Genomic DNA, 19,383 nt, shown 5'->3' on the forward strand with positions numbered 1-19,383 from the left:
GTGTGCGCGCGATGGGGGAGATCGGAGGATAACTTGCAGGAGTTCTCTCCTTCTTCCATCTGTGTCCTGGGGATTGAACTCCAGTGAACAGGTTTAGCAGCATATTTACCACTGAATCATCTCAAGAGCCTTAGCAAGATTTAAATAGGGAAACCGACACCTCCACACCTCTTATGGAAGTGTTTTGATTGGAACATAAAAGACAGTTCTTGGCTTTAGTTTAGTCCTTTGGCCACATATTCCTTCAGTCTATAGAGTTCTTTATTCAACATGACTAAAGGCAGAGAGTCCAAGCCAACCACCTGGTCACTGCGCTGCTATGACCGTGTCTCTCTATTTGGCACCGCAGAACACACCAGCTCTATACAGAAGAGGACACAGATTGTCTATACCTTTTGATTTTGGAGAGTGAAGGGCAAAGGAATTCCTCAAGGATAGTTTTACAGGGCCTCTTGGGCTACTGTGAGCTGGTCTAGCTGGCCCTCAGAAAGATGAAGGAGCAGAAACTAAGACAGAACAAGTTCATGGCAAGGGACAACAGTTGCCCTCATTTTCCAGACCTCTCGTGGTAAGAGGGAAAGGACCATGGCATTACCTGAATTAAGCACTATAACAGCACAAATTGGAGAGATCCTAACTTAACAGAGAACCAACCCCTGAAGGCTGTGTTGGAACCTGAAGATGCACTGTGGAACATGCGTACATACATATATACATACATACACACACGACTTTGTAGCCTTCACTAGTCAGTTTTTGTCCTGTAGCATATACTTCTAGAAACTTTTTTACGCTCTTCAGATCTTACCGTCAGTGTTTTATTAAAGTTATAAAATAGCTCAATCTATTTTAACTTTTAGTGTTTTAAGACCACAGGTTAAATTTGTATTAATGGTAGGTTTATAATCAAGACAGATGGTCAAGATAGCCACTGACCCTATGAGAGTTCATATTTACTCAGCCACACTTGTTTTACCACTTGGTCTGGGGCAAAGGGGTAGTAGCTACAACATGGACCTAACTGGCTGGGTGTGTGTGGATTAGCTCATGAATACATAGTAACAAACAAAAACTGAGATCTTCAAAGCAGAGTGTCCCGCCTCCCAGGGACGCATGGTGAAACACGCTGAGCAGGAGTAGCATGCCCTTCTCAGATGCATGTGCTTCCCATAACCATTAAATGCACAGCCTGCTCGGGTTTCAGCCACCCAGCCCACATCCAATTGGAAGCTTCTAGGAACCGAAACTGACAGTTGTGAGACAGTTTTGAGTTGCAAAGCATCTGAAGCCAGTGGCATCACCGGATCCTGTTAAAAAGGATCAGGTTTCTCTCTTCAGTAATTTCGGAATTAAGCTCTGAGATCAAAATGTTTGGGTAGCGACAGGACAGGAAGAAGCCACCTAGAATGAAACACAAATGGTGTTCTGAATAGATGCTTCTGTTTTACACGCGAGAAATCTTATTAAGCCGTTGCTTAGCTACAACTTCAAATCCACCATGATAGATTTCTCTCCAGGCCAGGAAGGCCATGGGAAAAAGACTGCCCATAGAAAGGCTGAGAAGCAGAAGTTCTGCCACACTCTAGCGTCATACCCAGACCCAGAAGCACACTGACACAGAACCCCCCTGCCTCCTTTAAACAGCGAAGGAAGCTTCAGTCTGCTTAGGAGCCAGCCGGACCATGCATCACTCTGAAGAGAAAGATGTCAGAAGTGAGAATCCCTGAAGTTATCTGTCCTGTTCTATTTCACTTAAACCACACAGTAAAATGATTAAGGAGATGAAATTAAAGTTCCGCATTGTGTAGGAAGATCCAAAGACTCTTTGGGAGAGTTGGGACTCTTGTCCCGCAGACTTACTAATTAAAATTATTCATGAATATTTCGCAAGCCCACTACTGAGACCCAGGCTGCTAGATCCACCTCCGAGCTGGAATTCCTTACTTCCTTTTGCAAGCCCTTATTTTGTGCTACTACCATGCTGATTTTCTTTAAAAAAAAAAAAAAGAAAAAATGTACATTGGCGTTTTGCCCACATGTATGTCTGTGTGAGGGTGCCGGGTCCCCTGGAACAGGAGTTACAGACAGTTGCAAGACACCATGTGGTGCTGGGAACTGCTCTGGAAGAGCAGCTAGTGCTCTTAACTGTGGAGTCACCCGTATCGATTTTATCTATCATCTATCTATCTATCTATCTATCTATCTATCTATCTATCTATCTATCATCTATTTTCGTAGTTTTTTGAGACAGGGCTTCTCTGTGTAGCTTTAGAGCCTGTCCTGGGTACTCACTCTGTAGACCAGGCTGGCCTCCCAGAGATCCACCTGCCTCTGCCTCCCTCCAGAGTACGGGGATTAAAGGCATGCACCACCACCGCCTGGCTACCATATTGGTCTTTTAGAGGCGTAAGTATCTCACTTTCCTGGATGGAGCCTTCCAGTGATTTTATTTGGCACTTGAATGAAATTCAACCCTCCACCAGGACCATCCAGGCCCTGCCCGTTCTGGCCCCAGTTCCGGACCCTTCCCAGCAGACCTACCGCACCCTCCCCAGCTCACTGCAGCTCCACTTTGAGGTCGCCATATTGGTTATTCCTTCTGCTGGACAGATCCGCAGTCAAGTCTGGCTACTGTTTTTCACACCTCAGGTGAGTTTGGCTGCACCCTCTCGAGATCTCCATCAACCTATCACCCCATTTAACAAGTCTTCCTCGATCTGCAGAAGCTTAGATCCATCTGGAATGTAAGTCCCGTGACAGCAGGGGCCAGTCTCTTGATTTTGTAATCATCTCTCTAAGTCCAGCACCAGTGTATGCTTATCCATGAGTCGTGATTTCATTAGCACAGTGCCTGGGCTTGGAGGGCAGGCCAAGCCTGGTTTCAACACCAGGTTACATCTGGGTCAAGTTCATCCTCCCAAAGACTTGGTTTCTTTATACGACAGAAAAACTTGTGGGACAACATAAATTCAAATTTAAACACACTCCCTGGGACTCAAGTCTACTTGGTCAGAGTGTTTCCAGATCTAATTCCACAGGTTTGCTTTCCTGTGCAATGGCACACACCTATGAACCCAGCATTTGGGAGGCTGAGGCATGAGCAGTGAGTGCATGGTCAGCCTGGGCTGCATAACGAGATCTTGTCTCAAAACATATAATAATAGGGTAACATCAAAAACTTCAGGTCATCCCTGTATCATTTTTTTTTTCTTTCTGAAACCCAAAAATGCAGTACTTCAGGAGGGCAAGGTGGGCTTGGTCCAGGGTCCAGACCATCCTCCAGAACTCAGTGGGAGCCAGTTACTTCCATTACCCGTTTCTCAGCTTTCCCTGGCAACCGAGCATTGCAACACCAGCCAGGGGACCCTGGTGCTTCATTAGTCTTAACTGTGAACATTTTTTAGACAGACTCAAGATGTAGTATCAATACTTCATTCCATTGGAAGAAAAAAGAAATGTACTTTCCAATGTGGAAGCTCCAATGACTTTGAATAATACAAAATGGGTGTGGTCTTCTGAGTTCAGAGTTCTTCCTGCCTCCAAGCCCCTCTGTTTAGAAGCTCATCACTCTCAACACTTAATGCTGACTTTCCAGGAAGTAAAGCATTTTAGGAATAGACCCTTTTATAATGCATTTTATTACACCAGCTCCCCCTACTAAAGGCTTCCAGTTGAATGTCTAAGTCCCTCTGTCTTGTAGAGGTCTAGTTTTATTTTCATACTTCAAGAATCCATTTTAGAAGGTATTCCAAGACACCTCCTTTCCGAGCACAGGCTGGCTAACTTAAAGGTTTAGCCATTAACAGCTGGTTCAAGTTGTTCCTCTTCAAGTCATATGGGCACCTTGGGATATCCAAGATGGGATCTCACTCACTGCCCCAAAGAAATTTAGATAGGGTGTTCCATCCCATCTAAAGGGTAACTTGCAAGCAGGCTGCAGTGTGTGTATGTGTAGGAAAGGATGAGACACACACAATACCATCTACACCGCTTCTTTGATGGAAATCGTTTGCTCAAATGACAGAAAATAGGTCTTAAATTTTAAATCTTATTTTAAAAAACTAAAAGGTTCAGTAAACTAGCAGCCCTTGAGACTGGATGAACATGTACACACACAGACACCTACCTTACACGGGCCCATTTTAGTTCCACGTGTGATTTTCCACACACTGGTTACTGGCATCAAGCTCTGGTCGGCAGGACACCAGAACGCCTTTGTGTCCTTACTGACACTACGACATTGTGTTTTCCTCCCATTATCCAAGGATAAATGACCTAGATAGTGTGCCTATTAAAGCCCATCCTTCTTTTGCTCCTTTGTGTACAGAGTACCACATTATCAGAGCCTGCACACATTTTCAGGGTTCTAACTCTCAGATGCCCTTTCAGGGGAGCCATAAGAGGTAGGTGTGTGTGTGTGTGTGTGTGTGTGTGTGTGTGTCTGCTGAGATGTCTGGTGTGGAATTACATAAAGGTAATTCAAGGTCTCCCTCCCCATCTAGTCTTGAAGACAGTGTGTTACTAACAGCTAATCTAGCATAAGAGGATATAGCAAGCAACTTCTCAAAAGCCAGAATGCTGTGTTTGCATCTACTGCGAATACAAAAAAGGAGTGAACACCAGTTTCCCCCACACTACATTCTATAACTACGTCTCTGCATATCATGGGTCACTTTTATTAAAAGCATCATTACTACAGTTGGCAGCAATTTACATTTTATCTTACATGATAGCAGTTTTCAGAGAAAAAAAAAATAAAAGGACATCACAACAAAGAAAAACATTTACAAAGTCCTGTCTGTAAACTTCAAGGCTAGTTTAGAGCTGAGGTAATGCTGTTTTAGCTTTGTGGCTAAAGTAACAAAGTCCTTTAATTTAAAAAAGAAAAAAAAAAAAAAAAAAAAAAAAGAAAGAAAGAAAAAAAAAAAAAAAAGAAAGGTACCTGATTCTCACTTCTCTCTCTTTTATTTATTCTTCTATTTATTTTGTTTATACCAGTGCATCACAAGACCACAAGCCAATGGAGCTCCAGTTGTCTGGCAAGAACCCTCCCAGTAGGTTAGTTTTCCAAAGGGACCCTTCACATTCAACAGCTGCCTTATTATTGCTGCGCCTCGGGGTAGAGGCGTTCACACTAATGTGGAGATTGTCAGAGTGTATGGATGTGTGTGTATGCGCAATGTGGGAACCCCCATACAGTCAGAAAGGGAAACGAATGAGCAAGTTATGATATGTATGGTAAATTTCATCTTGACCTTCACAGCAAAAAAAAAAAAATTAAAATTAAAAAAATTAAATATATAACTTCATACTTCGTCGGAGCAGCGCTTCCTTCCAGTAGTGCCGCTCTGTTACAAATTGCTCTTTATTATAATACCAGCGGTACCCAAAGAAAAGCAGAGCATTATGTTAAGTTTCCTTAAAAAGACATGATCACCTCTCAAATTTCATCTTTCCTAGGGATAATAAATAATGCACTGCACAATACTTAATGACCAAGATACCTTCGGACACACCTGCATATAACATGACTTGGACTTTTTTTCCTTTTTTTTTTCTCTTTTTTCTTTTCTTTTTTTTCTCCCTTTTGCTACGCTATGTTACAGAACAGCTTATAAAACTAGGTATGAACATTAACTGTGAGTGTAAACAGTAGGACTACCACCTGTCAACAGTTTTCAACACTTGGAGCGAGCGGGCAGAGGAGCTGCTGCTGTCACTCGTCATTTCCGTTGTTCTCGATCTCATCCCCGCCTTCGAGGGAGTCCAGCTCTTCACCCTGTGCAACCTCGTCTTCCAAGACGGAGGACTCTGCAGTCTTGTCCAGGCTCCCCTCGGCGTCGCTGCCACCTTCGGGGGTGTCTCCGGGCTCTTTGCAGGGACCCCCCTCCGCCTTGTCGGCGGCGGCGGCCTTTTCCTCACTCACACCCATGGCGCTCTGCAGCCCGGCCAGCGCTGGGAAGCCGGGCAGCGTCAATCCCCCCAGCCCCGGAGGTAGAAACATGGATGGGTAGAAGAGGCCCGGGGCCATGGTGGACAGCAGGAACGGGTTGAAGGCCAGCGGGTTGGAGGGCAATGCAGCCGGGGCGGTAGCAGCACCAACAGATCCGTTGTTTGCAGAGTCGGCGGCCGGGGCTGCAGGGGCTGCAGGGGCGGCTGCATCTGTGCTTTTCTCACAGTCTCCGTTCTCTTCGTGGCTCTCGCCGCCGTTTCCTTTCTCGTCCGCTTTGGGGGCGCCGTCGTCCGGCTCCCCCGGCCCCTGCCCCTGCCCCTGCGTAGGAGCAGGCGTGCTGCTTCCAGCGGCGGCAGCGGAGAGGGGGCTGTTGAGCAGCCCGCCCAGCCCGAAGACGTTGGGCAGGCCGGCCATGCCCGGCAGCATCAGGGGCAGCACGGCAGGGCTCTTGGCGTCGCCTCCCGCCGTGGCGGCCGTGGCCAGGCCCGGAGGGAAGCCCATGAGCCCCGCCAGCTGCAGGGACTGCAGGTTCTGGAGGCTCTGGAGGCTCGTCAGGTCCATCCCAGCGAACAGGCTGTTCACCAGCAGAGGGTTGATGCCCGAGGTGGAGGCCACCGCCGCCGCCGCCGCAGCAGCCCGGGCCATCTCGCTTTTGGGCCTCCGTCCTCTCCGGCTGGCCCCTTCTCCCCGAACCACGGGTCCGGTGAGAAGTCGATCAAACATTGATTCGGGGACAAAACCCTACGGAAAGGAAAAGGCAGACAACAGCCTTAAAAGACCAGTGAAGACTATTTACTGTCGAACGTGCGCCTTTGCCATGAGCTCTGCAGCCCACATTCTAAACACGCCAGCAATTGTTTTCCACTCTAAGCGCCTGGGAAAGCACAGGCTCCGGTTTTACCATTATGTTCGCTTGCTGGATTGTGCTGAGTTGCAGGAAAAATAATAATAATAATAATAAAAACGTTTAAGGCTATGCCACCACCTAAGTAAATGCCGAAGTAACTGCATCCTTAATGAACTTAAGATCACACACCAGAAAATGGCTGATTGATTGACTGGGGTAATCAGTACCTGATGTGTGAACGTATGTCACATGCCTCAAGCACAAATAACTTTCCATTTGTCAACTAATTGCCAAATAAATGTCTGTCAATCTTAAAAGACTTTATATGGAGAAAATATGATAAGATAGTATCACGAAAGAGTTGCACAGACCGCAAGCTATTTCATATACTGTGTGCACTGGATATTTCAAACACAGGTAAGAATAAGACAGAAAGTGTAACAATGTGGAAAATTTAATAAGCTAGACACACGTGTTAGTGTGTACCCAGGAAAATGAGAAGTTACACTAAAACCTGTGTAAATGTTGGCAGCAGTTTTTACCGATGACTTCATAAATGTGAAAATCCGGGAAGTCTTTCCCCAGGTGAAGGAGCAACATGAGGCGGCCAAGCACACGACAGGTGCGTTGAGAAAGAGTAGACCCGTACACACCCCACTCCACCGTGGGCAGCTGGGAATACTCCCTGAAACCACAGTCTCAGGTTACAGAGTTCTACTTCCCTTTTATCCAGTTCCAAAAGACAAGACACTAGGACGGAAGACTAAGTCAGCAGTAGTTAGGGCTCCGGAGCGGCAATCAGAAGTACAGGTGCCCACCATAGGAGATCAGGTAGGTACCGGATAATAAAAATGGTTCATTACAACACAGTGGCTAGAACTCTAACATCAGGAGTCAATTTTGATCGTATCATTAAACAAAACCAAATAATCATGCTACCAATTTGTCTTGAAAAGAACCTAACGATGGTACAATTTTATGCAGAATTGCTGTCAATTTTAAAACTGGAAATAAAGCTAATATGATAATCTTCCTGCTTCCAACCAGTACATTCCATCACCTAGATGACGTTTACTAAGCTCACCTGGAAGAAGTCTGCCTCCTGGGCTGGGAGTGGGCATGTCCACACAATATTTTCAAATCAGAGCTGACAAATAGGTTCATTTCCAATTAACAGTGTGATTGTGTGTACAAAATGATGCACTATGTATGAGATGTATGAAAATGGTGCATCATGGCAGTCTTTTAAGCTCAGATTGTTACAACCGAATAATTGTAGCCAACAGGAAAGTAAACCGGCACACGGTTGGCTGTCTATCTCTTTCTAGTACTTACAGACTGCTTGACTATGTCGGTCCAGTCTGGAGCGACTGCAAACTCAGGGTTCTCCTCCAGCCACCTGGGCAGGTCCTTCATCGGAGGGGCCATGGCTCCACCCATCTGGGAAGATGAATCCAGTGAACATCTGAACACCCCAGAGGGCTCCCTCCCGAGTCCCCTCATCTCCCTCTTTCCAAACACACACAGGTTCTAGAAGAGATGCAATTCTTTGTCCTCAGCATCTCATCCCCGGCATTTACCTTCTTCCCGTTCCGCTTGTTAACAACTGGAACCCTCTCCTCTCCTGTCAAAGTGTTTATATCCAATTTATTAGGGTTCCGACATCTATGTCGCTTCTGTTTCGGTTTCTGAAACGAGGAAAACAGCGCATCTGCATTCTTCTGCAAAAGAAAAGGAAGTATTTAATGAGGTTGTATTTAGTACTGGCCCCATCCTACCAATGCCCAAGAGAACAGGTTCAAGCATTCTGACATTTTAACAACCACTTTCACTTAACAGAAATCACACTTTTCTGAGAAAGGATCTCCCAGACCTGACTGGCCCATCAAACAGGTACTCTCTGAGAATCCACTTAACAAAAACTTAAGACTTATTTATTTTTGCAAGAGTATTTTTATGATACTTGGGTTCATACCTGGCACCAAGAACAAGATAGAAGGGGGGGGGGTGAGTGAGAATCTTCAAATATCTATAAAAAGCATAGCATTTTAAAAGAAACTTTGCACAGTACCTTTACTTATTTCTAGTCAGTGATATAAATGAGCCCAGAGATGATATCCTAGATAACTAGATGAGATTTTTGTCCCTTGGGGGGAGGGTGCTGGTTACTGTGAGTATCAAGAGGTGAGATTGCCTGAACTTGATGAAAAAGACATAACCGTTAAGGCTACACAAAGAAACTGTTTTGGAAAAACAAAAAGAAAAGAAAAACTAATCACAAAAGCATAGGAAGTATGAGGTTTGTGTTGCCAGCTAAAATATGGTCTACAGGATGCTGATTGATGTTTAGTATAAAACAGAAGGGTTAGCTGGGTGGTGGTGACTCAATCCTTTAACCCCACCACTCGAGAGGCATATCTCTGTGAGTTCAAGGCCAGCCTGGTCTACAGAGTTACAGGACAGCCAGAGCTACACAGTGAAACCCTGTCCTGAAAAAAGAAAACAAAAACCAACCAACCAAACAATAACAAAACCCAAAGCAAGCAAAGCAAGCAAGCAGACTGCAGTACTTACTGGTACATAACTGGGCATATCAACAGTGTAGGTAGGATGCAGCTTCAGCCAGTCAACCAAGTCCTTGTTTTTAGGGGCGTCTTCTCCCACCAGCCTTGTCCCATCCTCAAGGTTCATCACAGGGATCCGGGTGTCAGGGTCCAGCTGTCCAGGAGAAGGAATGTTTCGTATTGGTGGGGTCTCTATATCTTCTTCAAAAACTTTGGTCACCTCAGCATCCTCCTGCAGGAAGTGGACAGTGATCGGAATTGTTGCATGACGAGATTCTGATAACGTTCTACCTCAGGGAAATCCTCTACCTGGATCTTTCATTAAAAAGCGAGAAGCTATCTGAAACAACGTTGAGCTCTAGGATGACTTTCCGATTAGAAGATGACACTTTTAAGTTCCTCACAAGGCAGGAAATTCAAAGTCTACAGGGCCAAGCAAGCCATTAGGACTACCGCAGCATGACATGCGGCAGAATAAGCCAGAGGTGTGTGTGAACAGTGGGCTCACAGGGGCCCCTGGACACTGCGCTAACAAACACAGTTTATAGTAACCAAGCACCGAGAGCAGTACAACTCTGTTGGTCGGGCAGCGTTTTGTGTTAGGCAGAAATTAACACTTCACCCTCAATCTGCCCCTGGTTCTTAAATGCTGTCCTTTCAACATTCAAACACCCATTTCTTCATCCCCAGGGCTCCCTTCCCCCACTTTATTATCACAACTTTCTTGATTCTGGCTCCCAACACTCTTGAGTCCAACCTCCATGCTGCTAGACCACACTGGGTTTTCTAAAGTGAGTAATCTTTGCCTGGTCCCAAAGCTGCCATTTAGTTGCTCCCTACTTAGGCTACTGCAGTAACTGTCTCCCAGATGCCTTCAGGACATCCCCACGCGTCTCAACGTGGCACGCTAAGCTTTCTATAATCTGCACCTCACTACCACCATGTCCAAGCCCTCATAACTTCCTCACCGTATTCACCAGCAAAATGTGCATGTCACAAAGGGAGGCATGGGAAGGGCTCTCTGCCCAACCCGGCACTTCTGCTCCAACAAGATCTCCAAAATTTAACGACTTTCAGCTACCTTCAGGGTAATCTCCTTATGGGTTCCCCAACTTCTCTCAAGCACTCCAAGCCCTCCTCTGGAGCATAGCAAGCATGCCTTGGCCCCAGGACACATACGTAACTAGGACACATCACTGAAGTTGGGTCCCCTTAACCAAAACACCTAAAACCAGGATGGGTTGAATTTTGTATTTTTGAATATTTGTGTACAGACTATCAGACATGCTAGGGCTGGAATTCAAGTCTAAACATGATGTTTATATACCCTTAAGTAGTTTTTGTGCATTTGGGGGGGGGTGTTTTGAGACAGGGTTTCTCTGTATAGCCTTAGCTGTCCTTGGCTGTCCTGGAACTCACTCTGTAGACCAGGCTGGCCTGGAATTCAGAGATCCACCTGCCTCTGCCTCCTGAGTGCTGGGATTAAAAAGTGTGCAGGGCCATCACCTTCTGGCTTTATGCAGTATTTTAATGTAACTACATTTTTAACTTTTCCCATTGATTCTGTGTGTGTGTGTGTGTGTGTGTGTGTGTGTGTGTGTGTGTGTATGTGTGTGTGTGTGTTATAACCTATGTGGAAGTCAAAGGTCAGCTTCCAGGAACTGCTTCTCTTCTGCCTTTACTCACTCCTTTTACAGGATCAAATGATGTCACCAGACTTGGGTGGGAGGTGCTTTTACCCACTGAGACACTTTTCCTGCTTGGCAGCTAGCTATGATTTAGTGGAATTTTGCTGCCTGAAAAGTTTCCGAGTGTGGAGTACTCTGGAAGTTTTAATTGGGGAATACTCAAAACACACTTTTCTGTTGTCTTCCCCCAACAATGACGTTTCTAGGGATGCCCTGTCACGTCAGTGTTTCGCTCTGACACAGTGACATCGCACCGGCGAGGCCACTGGAGGCACACCCCTCTTCTGTGACAGCCGTGGGAGTTGGGATGTGGACACAATTGTGCTCGGTACACTTTACACTGCAGATCTCCACACCTTTGCCAACTCTGCATTTTCCTTGCATTTTATTCACAAGCAAATCAGACTCCATAATTAGGGAAATCCCCAGTTTACAGAATCTAACAGTTTAAAAATGTCCTTAAAAATACATTTCCCAACATTTATTAAGAGTTTCTGATGGGTGGTAGTGGCACACATCTTTAATCCCAGCACTCAGGAGGCAGAAGCAGGCAGATCTCTGAGACAGAGACCAGCCTTTCTATAGAGCGAGTTCCAGGACAGCCAGGCTACACAGGAAAACCCAAACAGAACATCAACAACAAAAAACAAAACAAAACACAAAAAAGGATTTCTCTTAGATTTGAGTTAGATTAAAGTTCATTCTTAATCTGTATGGATGCTTCGATTTACAGCCTTCTATGGAGCTAGAAATTCCAATGACTGCTGTGTTAGCTTTCCAAGCTTGCCTTTCCCCCCTTTTCAATTAGTAAGCCTCTCTCTGGGCTCATGACTGGTGTTTGGCACTGTGTGTACACCTTTAAGCCCAGCACTCAGGGCCACAGACGCAGGCGATCTCTGTTTGAGACCGGCCTGGGGTACAGGGAGATATTGTTTTACAAAAGGGGGTGGTGGATGGGAGAGCCAAGCCAGAAGAAAATGACCAGCACCTCTTAATTTCAAATCAATTTTCTTCAAAACTGCCCCATTGCCCACGGAAAGGCTCATGGTGGCCCAGCCCAACATGGTCCCACAGACTAGAGTTTCAAATCAATAGCTCAGGATAAGAAGTTTGCAACCCTTCACAGAGCATGTAATGGAGTTCTTCAGGGTAAAATCCTTGCATCCGGGATGATGTGTTTGAGGCAGTTTGGAAAAGGGAATTTATTATACTGCCTTTTACAGCCTTCCAATTAAAAATCCACCGACTTGTCCTCCAACTAGCAATGATGTGTCTCAAATTTCTAGAACAACCAGTTACAGGGTGTGAGAAAGCACACCAAGCCACTAGTCAGGCATGGGAACACAAACCCGAGGCCTGGCACTAAGCCTTTACAGTACTCTAACTGATTCTGGCCCCAACATCAGCGTTCCTAAGAACAGAAGCTGCCTCCTCAAGAACTCAGAGATAACAAATGTATGCTCAGAAAAAAACAATGTCTCTGCCTTTTGCTAATATTTCTAGAGCAATCAATACGTCAGAACCTCAGGAAGAGCAAATCCTCCTGCAGCCCCCTGGCTCAGGCTGAGTGATCTACCTGCACCAGATCAACACAGTTTTCTGGTTCGGGAGCACACACACAGCTCTGTCCATTGTAACCTTGCTTCTCTGGTGGAAGAAGCCAGCTTCAGTGTGACGTTGCTGAGAGAGGTAGGGTCGCAGCCCAGGGCTGGCTGTCAACAGGGGCACATACAGCGAGCGACCACCCAACTTACTGCACTTAAGGCTGTCCGTTTGTGGCTCATGAAAAACAGGTCGAGGCCCTCCACGTTTTTCCTCCTGCCCCGCCTCCTCTTCATGGGGGGCTCTCCGTCCATCAGTGAGCCGTTGAGCAGATGCCTTGTTGGTGTTCGTGAAAGGCCCGTTTGCAGCAGCCCCATCTGAGTCTTAAAGGCATCAGACACTGGTGTAGACATGCTAGGCAAGATAAACTTCGAAGTAAGAGATGAGAACTTTGAGGTAGAACTTGTCGCCTCTCTTGAGGCCTTTGATAAGTCCACAACTTTTTCTTGTCCATTTTCTGAGACCACCTGAGACTCTCGAAGCTGTGCAACCATCTCCATAAGATTTCGCCTCTTGGCAGCTCGTTCAGCCTCTATTTCGACTTTTCTCCTTCGCCGCCGCCGTTGGCGAGGGACAGACAGGTTAAGGGCATCGTCCTATTGAAAGATTCCCACAGAACAGAGTTGCAATGAGCCAATCCTTTATCTGCTATAGGGGCTGGCATTAGAAAAACCGAGACCACCACCAAAGACCAGAACGCTGTATGCCGGTGGCTGTAGCTGTGGAAACAGCAATTGACTTATTGTGCGGTCTGACTGGTTAGCTGGCTGTGGTAATGTGTGCATGTGACTTCAGCTACTTAAGGATCTGGAGCCAAAAGGCTGCTTGAGTCTGGGACTAGTATGAGGCCAGCATGGGTGACACAGTTAAACAGATACACAAGACCATATCAGATTAGTGGGTACAAGCTCCTGAGTCAATTAAACTTGGCAGAAATTGTCTTCCAACACAAAAGCAAACTGCTCTGGCTTACCTTGGACAACTGAGGAGAAGTGGTAATGTCCTCACTCCGGCTGATGCTGGCTTGGCTGACCATGGAGAGCTCTGTAAAATTCCTCTTCTGCAGGGGACTGTCCATGGCGGCGGGCGTGTAGCCAGGGACGAGGCCCTGGAAATCAAACATCTGGCGCCGGTTTACTGGCCATTTGCCTTTCAGTACAGCCTCACAGATGTTGTCTAATCGGTTTATCATTACTCTGTCCTGGAGGGGGGAAGAGTCACAGGGAATTGGTGACGAAGACCTATTACAAATTACTGGATAAATATGTCCACCCAGATCCTGAAGAGTCAAAGTGATTAAAGGTCAATTACTGGGACTACAGCAGCCAAACAAGAGGCAAAGCAACAAAATCCACCCAAGTGGCTTGGTACTGATGGGATGCCCTGAGTATTTTCAACCATGCACGCTGGATGACACGGAGTAAGCAGCACCTTCAAAGCAACCTCAAACTGTAACTCATTCAAGCTTCAAGAACCTTAGTGGGTGGCAATGGGGCCTCTCCCGTAGCATTTCAGTGGTCTGGCCCTTCAGATCCACAGGCCAGAGTGCGGTGTGTCCCAGGAAGGGGGACATCATTAGCGTCACTATTAATAAAGTTCAGCATTATGAAGTGGGCACCAACCTAGGAACACCTAATGAATGCCAATCTGTAATCCTCACCTATTATCGCTCCAAATTTCATTGAAGCGTGCACATTCAAATTTTCTAATTGCAGCTCCTTAGACCAAGTTTCCACAGATTAATAGTGCGGGAGACTGTAAACCTTTGACTGATCTAAGAACCTCGCCTCTACACTCAATGTGGGAAATTATTACAATCAGGAACCAAGAGGCCACAGAGAACTGGAAAAAAAGAATCTCAACTGCATACCCTTCAGACAAAAGTGTCACCTCCTTAGGCCATATTAACACCAATGAGGACTAGCTGGGATGAACTACCTCAAGCCCATGGTGTGTGGGACTGCTTTAAAGTAGACAGCCCCTGTCATGGCATATATGATAATTACTTCCTGCCTTGAGAAACAGACCCAGATGGCACAGAGAACATTTTAGAGAATTATGCTTCATAACTAAAGATCAATTTTCCTTTGCCTTGAGTTATAGATAACTACATCTGGGATGACCCCCATGACAAATGGGAGCGAAGGAGTTCACCATCACCCCTTCTCGGGAATTAAGATCATAGTGGGCTTTCAAATACATTATTTCCAATCAAAAAGCTTTACTTAATCTTTACAAAGTTAAGAACCCGGTTTCAAAGCTCCACACTTCATTTTGTCAAATCTAATGAAACACCATAGCTTCTATGAGACAACATGACAGACTGAAGAGCCCTACAGCGTGAAGATCAACGGTTCTTATTCTACCACACGAGCGTCTTTAATCTTACTATAAAAATATTCTAAATGCTTCTTTCTTTCTTTCCAGGCATTCTTTTAAAATAAAGGAAAAATTCTGCAACCTTCATATGCTCAACAATATTTACCTCAAGTTATTTGAAAAATCAAGCTACAGAGATTTTTCTTCCTGCCCTTTTGTCCAGTCACCAAAACAATCATAGAAACAAACCCTGCCAACCTTGGGCCAGAAGGAGAAGGCGAATGTCCGTTCATGAAGGAGCTGAGCCACCGAAGGATCTCCGTCCTCCATATAGAATCCATCTCGGGTTTCATCCCTCGCAGTGCTCAGAGAGGCATTGCTTTCTTCATCGAAATTTTTTCCTCTGCAGACAGCTCCTGCTGAGACATGAGTTATGTGCAGCACTCACCGCCAGAAGACACTGAAGCTCACATTTAGAAAGGACAGAGTTAAACACAGGAATACCACCCAGCTCTAGTTTGCTGCGAGCCTACTATAAAGATACAGGGTATTTTGCAAGTCTGCATTGTCTAAAGTTTACAACAGCCCATTAATGTAGATGGTGCTCTTCTTAGCTTGCCGATGAAGAATCCATGGAAATCTTTTCTATGTGGTCACAGACACAGGGTCTCGTGTAGCCCAAGAAATCCTCAGCCTCACTATGAACTTGAGGCTGGGCTTGAACTTGTGATCCTACTGCTTCTCTACACCCAGGTGCTAAAGTTACAGCATACATCACTGCACCAAGTAAATGATATAGGCACTGAAGGCTAGCCATGCTTTTGACTCAAAGGCTTCTGCTGTGTGATACAGGACAAGGCTATGGTATCAGCTAACGAGGAAGTACCACACAGTGGCAAAGTTTGACGTGGTGCCTCGTTTCTACTTGTGTGGGTTATAGAGGTCTGTAACAGGGAAAATGTGGTATCAACCAATCATCACTTACTCTGAAATGAATGACTCTCTTCCCTCTCATTCATGTGTCCAAATTTACCATTACATGGAATTCTTAGCACACCTGACTATGACGTTAACTTGTATCCGTAAACCAGAAGTGACTGACGTGTGCACAGCCACTCTGAGTTTACACTGTTTGAAATGTGCTGACAGGTATAAAGTAGCAGGGCAAACACATGTAACCCTAAGTGGAACTACCCCTCGCAGAAGAGCAAGGTCCCCTTGTGGACCTCTGGAGGTCGCTGTGTAGAACAAGCTGACTCTGCCTGCAATGCTGACAGTAAAAGCGCCGGCCACCATGCCTTACCACCAATCACTTTGAAAAAATAAAGCACCTTGCCATCAGTGACTTTTAAAAAATAAAGTGCTTGAGGTGTGGGCATGGTGGTGGCACGTGCCTTTACTCCCAGTCCCCTGGAGGCAGAAGCAGGCGGGTCTCTGTGAGTCTTAGGCCAGCCAGAGATACAAAGTCAGACCAAGGCTCCTCTGTAAGCTGCTGTGGGTCCAGGGCAGTGGCAGGAGCCAGGCATTAATTACCTTCTGGCTGCGACGACTCCTCTGACTTATCATCGTCCTCCAGCTTTTCTTCCTCATCCTCTTCTGAGCCTTTCTCTGAGACAGATTTGGACCCAGGGTCCGTACTGCCCTCCATGCCTTTGAGTTCATTTTTCAGAGAGATGGCCTCGGCCTCACAATCCTGCTTGCTGTCCTTGGCCTCACCACCAGCTTCTTCCTCCTCCTCTTTCCCTTCCGACCTCTCTCTGGCTGGTGAGTGTTCAGATTCCTCTGCCTTGCCTTCGGCCTGCTCAATTACCTTCTCTTCGTGAGCATGAGCCGAGGAAATGGCTGGAGGAGTCTGGCCAAAGCCCACGGCCAAAGCATTCAAAGAAGAAACAGAACCGGCCCCACGGTTCTGGGCAAAGCTTTTATGTGCATCTAGGAAGGACAACTCGGGGTCATTGAGGATGTGGTAGTCTGTCCGGCTGACCCCGTGCTTAGCAGCGCCCACCAGAAGGTCCCTGTCGTGCCGTCCACATTCCCACCACTCAGGCAGGTCTAGACTGGGCTGACAGAGCTTCAGTCTGTCACTCAGCTGAGGGTGGTGGAGGACTTGCTCTCGGATCTTGCGCAGCAGCTCGATGCGGTACAGGGTCCTAGATGCTCGTTCCTCGGTGATGGGCTCGATGAGGGAGGCCAGGTCAGGTGGCTCTGTAACATGAAGCACGCTGGTTACTTGGGCAGGCCCCAGGCCCACCCTAACCCGCTTGCACGGCCCTGACTGTCTAGTGCACAGTGTGGCTAATCATTCATGTACCTACCATCCTCAGGCTTGGCGGGCATTCTGCATACCCGCCTGCACATGGCCACGAAGCAGCTGAAGTACTTCTCCAAACTCTCGTCAGATTTTTTGTCTAGCCTGGCAAAGGCGCGGAATTGGTTCCAGTCAAACTGCTGCTTCACGGGGTCAAAAATAACCCCGAAGGTGGATACCACGCGGTAAAAGTCAGCTTCCTCTCTCCTGGTCCACCTGCGGGAAAGAGACCCGGCTCACACCATGCTCTGGAAGAGGCATGTTTCCAGGACGTATTTAGGATTGAGGGACAGACACTTTCCAGGCACCAAGCCTTTCTTTGTTGCTACTGTCTGGTGTGATCACTGCTTCTTGTGGGCCTGGTAGAGAAGGGAGGGCACCCGGGCTGGGGGTGGGCGTGCGCTGCAAGGAAGGGCGAAGAACTCACTTTTGCCTTTTCTCCGATATAATAGCTTCCCTTTCGGCCTCCAGAGCTCGCACTTCCTCCCGAGGCCGCCGTCTCCGCCGGTCTGTCTTCATTAGGGCCTCTTGCCTCATTTGTTGCCTTTTATAGCTGCGCTGATAGGCAGTAATGAGGCGGCGCAGACGTGTGGTCAGGGTTGACGTGTTGGGCCAGTAGAGTTGACCTAGCTCAGCACTGCTCTCGCCGAGCTTGCCTGGGGAAGTGGGGGAAAGAGTCTGAAATGCGTCCTGCATCCTCACAACACAGACAACTTTCCCACAAAAGCAGAAGACTCCATAGCCTTCTGAGGACAGAGCGGGACAGGCCATCCTGGCACCCTCAGGTTTTAAGATATAAACAAGCAGTAATAGCTGTAAAGAATTTGTAAACAATTTACTTTTTACTCCTTTGGGGGGGGGGGGGAAAGAAAGTTCATCAGGTCTAACACAAAGAAAACTAGTCTTCTCTATAGATGTACTGACAGTGGTAGTTGTGAACATAACAAGCTTGTAATTACTATCTAATCATTTTATACTGGACAGAGAGAGTCAATCGTCCACACAAATATTTCAGATTAAAAAAAAAAGTGGCCCCCTCTCAATAAAAATGCTTTTCCGACTTTAAGATTTTTCCACTAAGCAATGACTATATGCAGCTTATCTCAATCATACAGTTCTATCCAAGAAATTTAATGCATGAAACCATAAAGGAGGATCCACATTATTCCCAAGGGGAGAGACCACCTGGGAGAGGATCCTGTGAGACAGTCTTCATGCCAAGGCATACGCCCCTGCTGCTGGCACCGCCCAGCTTGCTCTCCTGCTCCAAGGCTATCCAGAGCCTACCTGTACTGTGCATTTCCAAGGGCTCTTCCTTATCCTCCGGGGGAGAATTCGCAAATTCCTGGAAAGCAACGCAAGAAACAGAGCTATTTTCAATTGGGGTTTGATTTTAGGTTCTCTTCTCAAAGGCTAGTATCTAATCTAGATAAAGTTTAGCAAGTCCTATATGGGCATATAACATGTTACTGGCATCACAAAAGCCAACACACTCAAGGCCTTACATCTATCTCATCCTTGAATGGCGCTCTGGTTGGTTTGTATTCTGGATCTTCATCTTCTCTATCAAATTCTCCACTGTGAAAAATTTAAGAAAACAATTGTTTAAATCACATCAATGAGTAAGGAGGTGAGAGGAAAAGTACCAATCAACCTAGTAACTACTTTTAAGGCTTAATATCACTTTTAAGTAATATATATGTATGTATACATGTATGTATATATACATACATATAACATATACATATATGTATGTTACTGTATTTAAAGGGATTATTATGCCATATAGACAGGATCTACTGGTAAGCATCAAGTTCAAACCACACATAACTAAGTGCACAGGGAAACATAAGAACTAAACCCTGCCAATGGATATAGCACTGACATAAAGTTTATTAAAATTTTAGAACGTCCTTCTTACCCGTCCCCACCATCTGCTAGCATGTCTGTCCCTCTTTGCTCGGCAGCGATGGCCTTGGCATCGGGCATACCCACTCGTTCCAGAAAGCACAGTGCAGGGTCAGCTCGCATGGAGTTGTACTTCTCATAGCCTGGACCATGCCGCACCAGCCCACAGAGGACACACATAGAAACAAAGGAAG

At 46.3% G+C, this 19,383-nt stretch overlaps 1 protein-coding gene across 2 annotated transcripts in view; it reads right to left on the bottom strand.

Annotated features, from left to right (window-relative positions):
- Window positions 1-4,656: 4,656 nt before the first annotated feature.
- Chd7 (chromodomain helicase DNA binding protein 7) overlaps window positions 4,657-19,383 on the bottom strand; it is a 180,021-nt gene continuing 165,294 nt past the window's right edge. Inside the window, exons 26-38 of one of the 2 annotated variants that reach the window (XM_051197332.1) lie at window positions 19,203-19,332; window positions 18,787-18,859; window positions 18,569-18,626; window positions 17,709-17,937; window positions 17,289-17,497; window positions 16,507-17,178; window positions 15,232-15,389; window positions 13,628-13,855; window positions 12,807-13,250; window positions 9,375-9,596; window positions 8,381-8,521; window positions 8,136-8,240; window positions 4,657-6,694 (exon numbers count right to left, since the gene is read on the bottom strand). In XM_051197332.1, the coding sequence (XP_051053289.1) occupies window positions 5,717-6,694; window positions 8,136-8,240; window positions 8,381-8,521; window positions 9,375-9,596; window positions 12,807-13,250; window positions 13,628-13,855; window positions 15,232-15,389; window positions 16,507-17,178; window positions 17,289-17,497; window positions 17,709-17,937; window positions 18,569-18,626; window positions 18,787-18,859; window positions 19,203-19,332 (3,647 nt within the window). In that variant the 3' untranslated portion in view covers window positions 4,657-5,716. Of the gene's footprint in view, window positions 6,695-8,135; window positions 8,241-8,380; window positions 8,522-9,374; window positions 9,597-12,752; window positions 13,251-13,627; window positions 13,856-15,231; window positions 15,393-16,506; window positions 17,179-17,288; window positions 17,498-17,708; window positions 17,938-18,568; window positions 18,627-18,786; window positions 18,860-19,202; window positions 19,333-19,383 lie in introns of those variants that run through there. The other variant, XM_051197325.1, reaches the window with a different exon arrangement.

Source organism: Phodopus roborovskii, unplaced genomic scaffold (genome assembly GCF_943737965.1).
Source record: "Phodopus roborovskii unplaced genomic scaffold, PHOROB, whole genome shotgun sequence".
Taxonomy (NCBI): Eukaryota; Metazoa; Chordata; class Mammalia; order Rodentia; family Cricetidae; genus Phodopus; species Phodopus roborovskii.